The sequence below is a fragment of the Dicentrarchus labrax genome, unplaced genomic scaffold, assembly GCF_905237075.1.
Source record: "Dicentrarchus labrax unplaced genomic scaffold, dlabrax2021, whole genome shotgun sequence".
Classification (NCBI taxonomy): domain Eukaryota; kingdom Metazoa; phylum Chordata; class Actinopteri; family Moronidae; genus Dicentrarchus; species Dicentrarchus labrax.
Window position 1 is genome coordinate 13,825,440 of NW_026136706.1, and position 12,975 is coordinate 13,838,414.

General features: G+C 41.7%; 1 protein-coding gene across 1 annotated transcript in view; it reads left to right on the forward strand.

The window, feature by feature from the left end:
• myo10l3 (myosin X, like 3) overlaps nt 1–12,975 on the forward strand; it is a 55,755-nt gene that overhangs the window by 23,040 nt on the left and 19,740 nt on the right. Inside the window, exons 3-16 of the mRNA XM_051404903.1 lie at nt 1,877–2,035; nt 3,124–3,311; nt 3,478–3,612; nt 4,137–4,261; nt 4,378–4,391; nt 4,518–4,602; nt 5,022–5,128; nt 5,449–5,578; nt 6,723–6,841; nt 9,150–9,296; nt 9,420–9,520; nt 9,858–9,924; nt 10,571–10,663; nt 11,526–11,594. Of these exons, the coding sequence (XP_051260863.1) occupies nt 1,877–2,035; nt 3,124–3,311; nt 3,478–3,612; nt 4,137–4,261; nt 4,378–4,391; nt 4,518–4,602; nt 5,022–5,128; nt 5,449–5,578; nt 6,723–6,841; nt 9,150–9,296; nt 9,420–9,520; nt 9,858–9,924; nt 10,571–10,663; nt 11,526–11,594 (1,539 nt within the window). The remainder of the gene's footprint in view (nt 1–1,876; nt 2,036–3,123; nt 3,312–3,477; nt 3,613–4,136; nt 4,262–4,377; nt 4,392–4,517; nt 4,603–5,021; nt 5,129–5,448; nt 5,579–6,722; nt 6,842–9,149; nt 9,297–9,419; nt 9,521–9,857; nt 9,925–10,570; nt 10,664–11,525; nt 11,595–12,975) is intronic.

Below are 12,975 nucleotides of genomic sequence, written 5' to 3' on the forward strand. Positions count from 1 at the left end.
AGGCTTATATTAACTCAAAATGAATGAAAACTTTGCTTTGTACATGCTAGAATTGTCAATAGGAATCAGCTTGTTACTATATCAACCTTTCAACTTTGTAAGGCAATAATATGTTATGTATACAGCTTTTTAAAATAATAAAATAATAAAGCAGTGAATACTGCTTTAAGTATATGATATTTTACATGAAGGGCTCCATTTAAAAACAGTACTTATTCATTGAAGATGTTTTGTATCTCAGATTAAGTAGTTGTACCTTCAAATATTCGATTAAACCTTCATCTACACTCAATCAGCAGCTTCCTTAGAGCCCGAGCAACAACTCTGTGCTGACTCAGCAGCTCTGTGAAAACCAATGTCTGCTCCCAACTGGGACACAATTGAATATGCCAGAAGAGGCAGCAGTAATGCACTGGGACACCACATCCACAGCTCCTTGTCCATCAGTATTGATCCAAACACTGCTTCCCATCACTTGACCAACATAGTTGTAGTCTGTCTGTTCTTTTAGCTCATGTCTATTCCATTAGACTTCTGAAAGCCACAGAGTCTGCGAGACTGACGACAGCGAATCTCTGTTGGTTCATTAGACTTCTTTACTGCCGCTTTAGTTCTTCTTATTCCGGTTGCAGGAAAAGAGATTTCTTGAACAAAGTGAATCAAACAAAACAAGGGGAGAAGTCCGGGCATGAGTTGGACAGGGGGCTCTCTACCTGTCAGGTATGCCAGCAGCAGGCACAGGCAGGCATGGATTCAATCTGCCATTTTAACCTCCGTTATTCCTGTATCATCACTTTAATCTACCTGTCATCCATGCATGCATGTGCTATGGTCACAGGGAAAGGCTGACGTGCCAGCAGTTTGATTCAGATCTGTGTAAACTTGTCGACCTGCACTCCTTCTGCATAAGTGCTGTTCAAACCCTGAGGCTGTAGTAAGTGTACAGCAGGCCTCTGGCAGTCGGCTGTCTTTGTCGGATGTGATGGGAGATACTGAATGTGTGCATGAGGCATTGGCTTCTGTAATTTTAAAGGTATATACTGTGCAGTTCACCTTGACAGCAGAGTATGGTAATTACAAGGTTTCGTGTAGCGAAAAGTGGCCACCTCACCTAAAAGAAAGACTACCTCCACTAACAACATAAAAGATCGACACCCTTTTATGAAATAAAACAGGGAAGAAGAGCATAAGTGCCATATCACACTGCAAATATTATATATGGTCATATATTCAAAGACTGTGGTCTGTCATCTCATCATCTCTGAATATTTTGAGGTTTTGGACTGTTGGTCGGACAAAATATGATATTTGAAGATGTTCTGGGAAATTGTTATGGTTTCTTTCTTTGGCTGAACAAAAACAACAGATCAACAATCGAATCGATAATAAAATAAAAACAATAGTTGATTGCTGCAGCTCTAATGTATTTGACTGCCATCCTTCCATACCAGTCTATTAATAGTACGTAGCAGGGGTGCAGTTTGTACACTGAACTTACAGCAGTGCTTTAATTATGGCAGTGCTCCCTGGTACAAAGTGCACATTAGATTTCAATCCAAATGGTTACTGTTACATATTACAGAGTACCTCTTCATCTCTATTGAATGTTGCCTGATATGTACAATAACTACATGATGACTCCTTTTCCTCTTCAAAGGATGCTGTCTAGTTCAGTTGAAAAGGTGCTGGATTAGAGCTTGGGGTCCTGCTTGCTCCTCCAAAACATTTTTTACCGACATTAATTACTGTTACTGTATTACTTGATAGAAACTTGTACCCTCAAATTATTAATTCTTGCACTTAATTCATTAAAAAAAATCTAATTTAAGCACTTACATACAGGATTGTGAAACTTTTTTTGTGCGTGTGATTCCAGGTGATCTACCTCCAGAAGGCAGAACTGAACAGGGAGACGGTGTACCCGATGCACCCCAGCAGCATCGATGGAGTAGAGGACATGTCCACACTGGCAGAGCTGCATGAGGCTGCCATCATGCACAACCTCTTTCTGCGCTACCAGAAAGACAACATCTATGTAAGGCACTGTCTTAATCATGATGTACCTGGAGTCTGTGGGTCCATTGTGTTGCTCAGGGGTGTGTTTTTCATTTTTCTGGTAAACTGGGATGTGCAGCACAGCTAGACGAAAGATTTAAAGCACAACAAATCTCAAACCTTCAAAAACATTAGCGGGAAATGCCTGTTTTTGGTGTAACTTGTTTGATGCAAGGCAAATGCAGTACGACAAGATGTGTTGTGTTTTTATTTAGGAGCATGATCCACATTTACTCACACTCACATTTTTCCTATTACTCTGAAATTACTACTTCATTTGCTCTCTCCAAAGCAAGTTTGGGACATGCCAGGAGGCAATTTAGGAAATAAACACCATTACTAACTTAACAGAAGCAAGCAATGCTGACTCAAGATATGGTTTTGATTTCAGAAATAGTAAAAAACAACACTTAACAAACTACAGGTAACTCCTGGAATACAATGAAATAAATTCAGATCTGGATTTTCCTGTAAGATTATAGATATGTTTGTTTGACCCTGTCTCACTTCCGGGATTATTTTTGCGGTAGAGCACTGAAACATTACCCGGGCTTTATTGAAATAATCATTGCCCACAGACTCGTGGTAACTATGTTTTTGGAAATCCTATCTCCTAATCTCATCTCAGAGGGCTCACACTGTCTACATGGCATCACAGAATAATTTCATTGTGGAATGATGACCCACAAACACACTTTTGTGAGGCACTTTTCCCCAAAGCGCATTAGCCGAGCAGGAGCAATGGATCCTAAAATATTACCAACCTCAGTGCAAACTAGGCCAGATGCAGTAGTTTAGGAGTATTACTGACTCCAGGTAGTATGTCAGAGCGAGGAGACTGGAAACTGGGTGAATCTACTTAACCTATAGTTTTAACTAATTGTTCTGTAGATGTCATACAGAAGTTAAATCTGTGCTTGGCAAGATGTAAAAGCTGCAGATTTGAGTGTAAAATCCCAAGTCCTTTTTTGTACCATGTGTATTCTGTCATCTTTTGTTGTTAATCTGTGTCTTCCTCTCTTTTTTTTATCTCCCTCATTCTTCCATCTGCTTTGTCATTTCCCTCAGACCAACATTGGTTCTATCCTGGCGGCAGTAAATCCCTACAAGCAGATAGCCGGCTTGTATGACGGTACTGCAGTTGATCTGTACAGCAAGCACCAGATGGGGGAGCTGCCTCCTCATATCTTTGCTGTGGCCAATGAGTGTTACCGCTGTCTGTGGAAGAGACATGACAGCCAGTGTATCCTCATCAGGTATCAATAACAGCTTCACTTTAAAACCCAGGATCCATATTTAATAAAAAAAGTTTGAATATGTAGCATTTTCAAACCAAATGCTTCATGGACATATTAGAAGTAAGTTGAACAGGTTTGACAGATCCATTTATGTAGCTATCTCTCTTTGTCTTTGTGTTTTCAGTGGGGAGAGTGGTGCTGGGAAGACGGAGAGCACCAAGCTGCTGCTGAAGTTTCTCTCAGTGATGAGTCAAAACTCAGCAGGTACTCCTCTGTCGGAGAGGACCACCAGGGTGGAGCAGGCCCTCGTCCAGAGCAGGTACTGTTTGAACCCCAACCTCTGACTCCGAGTCTGTGTGTGTATAAGTTTAACAGATATAGACACGTTTTCTTTGTTATTATTTATGGTGTTTTGCATAAGTCAACATGTTTAGGTAATTTTATTCATGAATCATAAAAATGTAATGTATAATGATAATGTTTTTAGTAGCAAGTTGAATCTTGTCATGTATGTCGTGCACTATGAGCTCACCAGGGAAACGTTTGTTGTTACAACGTTTGTTGTAATGAGTCTTGTTTAGACCATCATAAGTCACAAACACTCATAGAATTTGTGGAATTAACAAAAAGTGTGTATTCTGTTTGTGGCTCTTTGTGGCAACCAACAATACTGATATTTCTGATGTACTAAATTCCTTTTAGTCATACTTTACAAGGCTGCACAAAGTCTGCATCTGGATGAACATCTAAATCAAAACAGTGATGGACAGACATGGGATCTGTAAAAACAAAAAAAGGTTTCCTTAGTGGAGGTTTGCTTGATTGCTTTTCCTCTTTTTGCAGTCCCATCATGGAGGCCTTTGGGAATGCTAAGACTGTGTACAACAATAACTCCAGTCGCTTTGGGAAGTTTATCCAGCTCCACTTTTCCCAGAACGGAAACATTCAAGGAGGCTGCATCATTGACTGTATCCTTCCACAGTTCACTTTGATATACCATAAAAAATCAGATGTCCATAGTGTCTGTTTCAGAGGACACATTCATTGTAAGTTTTTATTCTTTTCCTTGACTTTCAAATATCAGATTTGCTGGAAAAGGTAAGCGCAACGTATGGGATCTGCAAGTTCATTATTTGATTTAATCAACATGTTACAGCACAGTCATCAACAGAATCTACTAATTCATTAAATAACATTTTCTTCTAACCATCTTCTCTTTCCAAGAACCGTGTGGTTCGACAGAATCCTGGAGAAAGAAACTACCACATCTTCTATGCTCTGCTAGCGGGGGCAGACAGAGACCACAGAGGTTTGTTTCTACAGAGTTCAAAAGAACGCTTAATCATTCACTTGGCCTCTAATTATTGATAGCAAGAGACTAATGTCCAAAATATCCGAATTATAAAAATATCTACTTCAGCAGCTCTAAGAAAATGAAGTTTTTTGGTTGGTTTTCACACAACAGTATACTTTGTGCAGCTTAAAATTATTATGTAGTTAATCAATATGTGGTTGTTGCTGATTTTGAAAATATATATCTCTATATGTATCTCTCCAGCTGTAATGGCTATAACTGTGTCTATATAATGACTTTTGCTCTGTATGCTTAAGAATCAGAAGCATCAAAAGAAGAATGTAATGACAGAAGAGTTAGTTGTCTATTTTGGGTGTTGTTGAATGCACCAAGTTTGAATTCATTTAGTGTGAGTTTCCTCGTCTGTGTTGCAGACATGTTCCTCCTGTCCGAGGGTCCTGAGTCGTATCACTACCTGAGCCAGTCGGGCTGCGTGCAGGACAACAGCCTGGACGACAAGCAGCTCTTTGACAGTGTGATGGTAAGAGAAGATCCAGAAAATCCGGTAGTAATTAATCTGTGTAATTTGATTGTTTTAACCCTAGGGGGTGCCATAACTCTTTATCATGAGTGTATTACCAGACAGAAACTTCTAGGAAACATGAGCCAGGGGGAAAGATGTTATTTGATTGTGTCATGTTGTCTTTGGAGGCACATTTTGAATTCTGTTCATACAAGTGTTTTATTGCTCCAAGGGAAACAAAATTAGGTTTAACTGCTGTTACATCTTGAATGGGTCTAGTGTGTTTCCTGTGTCCTTGTAGTGACATGTTGTCTAACTTTGTCTGTGTTGTGTTGCAGGAGGCCCTGAAAGTGATGGAATTCACTGAGGAGGAGATTAGAGATGTGTTCAAGTTGCTTTCTGCTGTCCTCCAGATGGGAAACATTGAATTCATGACTGCTGGTGGAGCTCAGATCACTTCCAAAGGGGGTAGGAGAAGGAATTAAGAGAATAATATAGAACAGATTGGTTGATCCTGAGTGTGTTATACACACCCTCAGTCTGTACCACGCTGTTGAAACTTGTGTAGGACACAGATATGTAAAAATATGAAATTTTAGGAATGCTTTATCTGAAACAATTCTTCATAATTTCCTCGAAGGTTTTCTAGAAAGATGGAGACAGTGCTCAATTTGTGCAAAGAGTATTTTAGTCAGTGCACAGCAGGTCAGATGGACACCCAAAAAGATGATATACATACAATTCAGAAAAGCTGGCATTTCCAATATTAAATGAATAATAAATAAAAAATAATAAGAAATAAGAACAGTTCTCTCAAGGAAATGTGTGTGTTCTCTGTAATTAATACCAAATTATATCTATAGGGCATTTTCTAGGAAAGCATTAGGAAATTATTTTGAAAAGTGTCACGTAAGTTAAGCATTTCCTTGGAAAACCAAAGTATTTTTAATCATGAGAGCACAGTGCTTACCAAACAAGTTCTCTTTTGTCAGCCAGACAATGAAACAACCTCATGAGCTCTTTGGTGAAACCATCAATTACTGACAACTTTTATTTTATTTCCTTAGATTTTTAAAACATGACAGAAATGTGTGTGTAAGAAAATGCCAAGCACAACATGTTTGTGATGTTTATCAAATAGTGAGAAGATATTTAATCAATCTTTAATGCTGTTTTCAGGGGAAAAAACAGGAGCATTCGGGTTTAGGCGTAAAGCCGGGTGCAGTTAAAATAACCTATTGTTTCTGCTGAAAAACTCTTTTCTAAAGCAGATAATTAGTTCCTTGCTGATGTTGGACCACTGTACAGTATTCCTCATGCCCCTGAGTTTGATTGACATTGCACTAGCAGACAGAGTACTGAACAGGCTGTAACATGAGCTCAAGGCTCCTTTGTTCGCTGTGTCTGACCTCTTTTCCAAAGAACCAGTGAACTACAGTGACTGCAGAATACTATAGCCCCGCCAAACAGAGTAGAGTTTCCTATAGACTGTATAGGATCGCAGTCTATATGTTACATCTGTTGTCCGACATCAATAAGAGTCACCTGAACCGTCTGTGTTCTGCATTACTTATACATATACTACAACTAATATTTTTTTTGTGTGTTCCAGTGGTCAGTAATGTCAGCGAGCTGCTGGGCCTAGACTCTTTCCAGCTGTCAGAGGTGTTGACCCAACGCTCCATGATCCTCAGAGGAGAGGAGATCTGCTCACCACTCACTGTGGAGCAGGTAACAACACATCCAACTCAATTTCCTCTTCCACTGTTCCTTACAGGACTCACACAGCCGACACACAACAATCCTGAAACATTTCCTTTACCATTATTTATATAATAGAATTCAGGGCATCTTCAGAGTTCTGCATTGCCCTTTTCTCTTGAATTTAAGAAACTGAAACATAGAGTACATGTCTGTTGGTTGCCCCCTGTCCTCACCCCTCTCCCTCCCCTGTCCTGGTGACACACACACACACACACACACACACACACACACACAGCCTTTCTCCTAGCACTCTCCCCCACATGCCTCTCCAGATCCCTTGCGTGACTCCCAGCCATTTCCTGCTTTTTGTCTGCCAGATTCCTGGCACAATAAAGCCATCATGATAGTGATCTGAGTCAAAAGCACAATAGAGCCAATGACTGAGGGTGAAGTGAGTCTTCTCCTCACCAAGACGTTGTTGGTGTAATAATTCTCACTTGTGTCTCCCTTGGTTTCAAACGTCAATGCAGTGGTCTGTAATTAATGTGAATGTTTCACAAGTCTTTATCTGCATGTGTTATCCTTTTCACCATATGCCACAAGCACATTCTGACGCATGACACAATCCTTTTTGGCTGAGCTCAAGCAGCCTTCAGCCCACTCATATGCATAAATATCAGCGAATATGCAGAATGGACCTTTACTATTATCACAGGGACACGAAAGTCACAAGAAAGCTTTTCATCACCAGACAAAGACCCTGTGCTGTCACCCTGCTGCTGCTTGTTCTGCCTGGCCTTTGAAGCAGCTTGTCTCTTAATAGAGTTCATTATTCCAGTCCTGGAGTCAGTAAGAATGGCTTCTTCTCACAGCGGCCAGGGGTCACCCACCCCACGACTGCCTGCGCTAGCCCCCCTCCCACCCCCCATTCTGGACAAACAGCCATTCTTCTCACCCCTGTGACGGAGATCCTGGAGCCACCAGCACTCTGTTCACACCCGCTAGTTGCAAGAGGTGACGGGGCATGATGGATTACTCAAAAGCCCAGGAGCATTGTTGCCCCAAATACAGTACTCACCGCCACACTCTTGTTTTGTTTTCAATTCAAGCACAATGCCTGTGGAGGAAGTGTAGCTGGCAAGTACAAGCTTTTTATATTCGTACACGGATGGTGTCTGGCTGAAAGGCCGACTTCACAGCAGCTGGAGAAAATCAGATCTCGGGCGCCCGGTTAGCTCAGTGGGTAGAGCTGGTGACCCATGTACTGAGGCTGAGTCCTTGCTGCAGCGGCCCAGGGTTCGAATCCGACCTGTGGCCCTTTGCTGCGTGTCATCCCCTTTCTCTGCCCCCCTTTCCTGTCTCTCTTCAGCTGTCACTGTCATAAAGGCAATAAAAAGCCCCCCCCAAAAAATATACTTAAAGAAATCAGATCTCTGTGGTCGAAAGGCGATTAGAAATAGATTTTGTGACGATAGTTTCAAACAAAAAATTCTAGCTCACTTACTCGCTTTTGATCGTATCACATGGTCTTCCTCAGCAGACAGAGTTTGCTCAGTTGTCATAGATCTGTAGATGTTCTGTAGATTGATCTCTAGGACTTCTCATCCATGTGGGCTCAAACATGAGTTTGACAGTTCATTCGTGACCTTGGAAACATGGAGCTTTCGATCATATCACATGGTCTTCATCTGCAGATTTAGTTTTTTTTCTCTCTCATAATGTTTAATTTCCTGCATGTAAATAAAATATACTACTATACATACTTATTTATTCAACAGCACCAGTACAAGAATGTAAAGTACACAAGCAGTGTAAGTATAAGACATCATAAAAGAAGCTAAATAAATAAAAGCTGGAAGGCGTCATTGCCTTGTGCAGGGTTTAAAAACTCGAGACAATCATCTATGAAAGCGTGTTTATACATTACTCTGATTTGTCTTTGTTTTCCCTGGATTTTTGAAATACAATAAATACTGCCTGCAGTGCGTCACTCTTAAGATATGCAGGAGATAAACGACGCTGTCTGTTGTGAAAACAGACGTTGTCTTACCTGCTGCCTGCAGACAGATGCTGACATAACACACCTTTGTCTCCAAACCACTATTTGTTTTATAGAGACTCCACTGAGGCCTCACACACCCCATCAGTCAAACAATCAAACATGTCGTTGTTTTTAACAGCTTTAACCACCATCTGATAGAACTGATGAAATATATGTGGTGATATATTGTATGTTGTGTTGAGTTTACAGTCTGCAAAGTTTCCTCTCTCTTATTATTTATGCCTGACTTGGTATCCATGGTAACCTCATCTCTTTGTGTCCTGATTTTTGCAGGCTGTAGACTCACGAGATTCGGTTGCCATGGCACTTTATTCTCAGTGTTTCTCCTGGATTATAATGAGGATCAACCAGAAGATCAAAGGAAAAGACAACTTCAAGTCCATTGGCATCCTGGACATCTTTGGCTTTGAGAACTTTGAGGTGAAAGTCAAACTTTAAGCTTCATTCAGCAAAAAAATCAAAATCCTTTTTTAAATCCCCATCTGGACTTTTCCATAAGGTAGATGGAGTAGACTTTGATATCATGTTCTTCCATCCCTGTAGGTGAACCGGTTTGAACAGTTTAATATTAACTACGCCAACGAGAAACTCCAGGAGTATTTCAACAAGCACATCTTCTCGCTGGAACAGCTGGAGTACAACAGGTAAAGATCTTTAATATATCAGAGACATTGCATTTCTACAGATTAGACCTGTATGCTGGTGGATACACTGAAAGTAAAATAAGACTTTTCATGTGCTGGAGACTGTCCTACAGACAGATAGGGATGCAGATGGGGGCTGGGCTTCCTCTTAGCAATACAGGCAAACTGCCAGAGGTTTGGAATCGGCTCAGTTTCTCCCCCAGACAGTTGTTTTCTTGTATAATGGGCCAGCAGTTTGGACATGGCTCATTTCATCACATGTCCATGCAGGACAATACGGCCGTTGTTGTTTATATTTATATATATACATGGTGTGTCTGTGTCCTTGTCCTCACAGGGAGGGGATCCAGTGGGAGGCAATAGACTGGATGGATAACGCAGAGTGTCTGGATCTCATAGAAAAGGTAACAGTCAGACCCTGAGAGAGCAAAGTCACCACCAGGATCGACCACTAACCACCAGCCAGAGCGACCTAGACGCCTCACTATGCTTGCTTACATTGACCTCCATCTCCTACTCTATCATTATATAGTCTCATTTTGCATGTTGTGTGCACAGTAATGTACACCAGCCAGCGGTTGGAGGTATGGTTGAAGTGAAGCATTAAGACTGCCGGTGTTATTTTATCACCATAGTTATAATGATGGTCAGAACTAAGTTCTGCAGAGGTCGACGTTATGTGTCTGAAAAGTTCTCAGAATCACAAACTCGGAATGTTCAGGGAAAGGAAAAAGGCTACATTAAAACCATTTTAACCGTACACTTGAGATATGGCTTGATGGCCATCTATGAGATGATTCCTGCTTTATTAGTATGACTGTGTATCTTTAGAAATGTGAGGCTGAAAGGTGTTGCTGCCAAACATCGTGCCTGCTCAGTGAACCTTCTTTTTATAAGTAAAAGAGGAAATTGAATGAATTACTATGGTGTTTCCTGGACGCATTGTTATAATAAAAGCTACCAGATGTGCCCCAATGGGATTATAACTAGTTCCATCATGACTGCGGTGTGTTTTACCCTCTCTGCTCCTCTTGTCTGTCTCCCCTTTAGAAACTGGGCATGTTGGCTCTTATCAATGAGGAGAGTCGGTTCCCCAAAGGCACGGACTACACCCTTTTGGAGAAACTGCACAGCCGACACGCAGTGAGTCCACACGCACACATGAAAACTTACATAGGTCTTTCACACTTGCAGCAGTGCATACACACCCTATCCCTTGTAGGCAGAGAGTCTCACAAAGGCATAAGAATTACCCATATCCCTCCACCAAAGCTCCTAACCCCAGTTGTAGAAATGCCTTCACCACCCACCGGCTCAGACAGCCTGAAAGAGTTAAACCTCCCTCCTGGCTGATGAATCGTCTGTTGCCTTTGGTGCAGCATTGAACGTCTGTGCGGCACTTGTACACGCCCCCCCGAGCCGCTCTCACATGCAAACACAACAATGCTGAAATGTGATCAGCCATTCTCTGGGCCTGATCAGCATTGTGTGCAGGAGAAAAGACTGTCCTCAGAAAACCCAACAGGGTTTTCTATGGCTGACGGAAAAAACAAGAGAGCTATAATGCGAGACCTAAGAACTGGCTGACCTCTCCCTGAGGTGTCTGCCTTCGCTGCTGAAGCATGTGTTGAGTTTTAAGTTCATGGTTGGAGGGGTTGGATGTTTAGTGCTGACATCATTAGTTGACTATTTGAATAGTTGATTGACAGAAAATGAATGAACAACAATTCTGATAATCACTGAATTGTTTTTTATCAGAGGAAATAAAAATCAGCTTCTCAAATATGATTCACTTTTTCTCTGACATTGTTTAGATTCATCAGTTTATTGAGTGAAACAAGTTATTTGATCACGACAACATTAATGAGCTGCAGCCCCAGATGAGTTGACCTCTGAACACCCTCTTTAAGCTCTCTATGTTATCTACTTAATTTAATTATTACTAACTAAGCAGAAATGAACAGCATCTCGAAAGGTCAGTTGTCCCTTTGTTCTTCCTCCTCAGACAAACCCGTACTACGTGAAGCCCAGAGTGAACGACCACCAGTTTGGCATCAAGCACTACGCTGGAGAGGTGATTAACAACACACACATACATACAGATACAGAGCAAAAGCAGCCCCCCTTCCTCCCTGAATGAGTAAGTTGGGGAAGTGAGGTAGTTGTTGGATGGGCAGCAGGATCATCTTTGCCAAAATCCACTACAGGATGTTGATGCTGCACCCCTCCTCCGCTGTCTTTTTCCCTGAGTCAGGAGAAACTGCTTCACCGTCATCCTCTCCTTCCTTTGCTTACACGATGGCAGAGATCACTCCTGTGGGATGTGTAGAGAAAGGCAAAAGACATCAGGGGGGTCAGGGCAGGAGAGATGGGTTGTGTGTGGGGTGGGGCGGGAGGAGTATAAAGATTGGCCTTGATAAAGAATGTCCTTATGAAGCCTGCCTCAGACAAGGTCTCCTCAGTGTTAGTGTGGCAGCTCAGTCACAAGCCTGGCATGGACGTCTATGGTAATGACTTAGTCTAGAGAGGACAGGCAGGCTGGCCAGTTGTTCTCTCCCTCTCTTCCTCTCTCTCTCTCTCCAGTGTGCCTCTCTGGAGAGTTTAGTTGCCTCTCTGAAAGCTCCTTCTGTTATCTGAAATGGTGCTGTGAGTTCAGTGGGGGAAATAGTAGCATCCTCCCATAGATTTGATTATCCGTGCGGTGCCAGGGAAATGCAGTCGATTTAAATCAAGTCTCTTGTTGTCTGACATGAACTTTAACAGCAGCAACCTCACCGGACCTTGGGAACTCAGGGGTGTGTCTCAAAGCAATAATGCAATAATGCAACAAAGCAACTTTGCAAATGCAACGTTGGTAGATGGGCTGTATTTTATTTCTATGGATTCAGCGTTTACCATGTGATTAATGCATGCACCACCTGTAAGATTTTGCATTCAAACTGTGTGTAAATACCCTTTTCAAAACCCATCTCTCTGCAGCATCATGGGACCTTCCTAGTTAACTGTCATAGTTAAGTGAACCTGAAACTGACAGACACAGAGAGCCTTTTGTGGGAGTCTTTTCCAATGAGAGAGGAATGGAGTGTAATTATTGTGTCTGTGATTTATAAATACATGTGTCGTCAAGTTTGGATCTCATGGCTCCCCGTGAGCCTCAAGGCTTGGGAATGGGGGATGGGGGTTGTTATTGGATTCTAGTATACACACACAGCTGTGAATACAAGCTCACATACACACGTGCTTGTGATTGAATTATGTGTTTTAATATTATTTCTATGCATTTTTCAGCCTAAAAAACTTGCATGCACTTTTATTTTCACTACAAGGAGACACACACACACACACACACACACACACAGACACACACACACACACACACGAGCAAACACCCAAACACAAACTCAGAGCATATTACTGTGGGTCAGGGCGAGCAGAGGAATGCTGTGTTGCTAAGA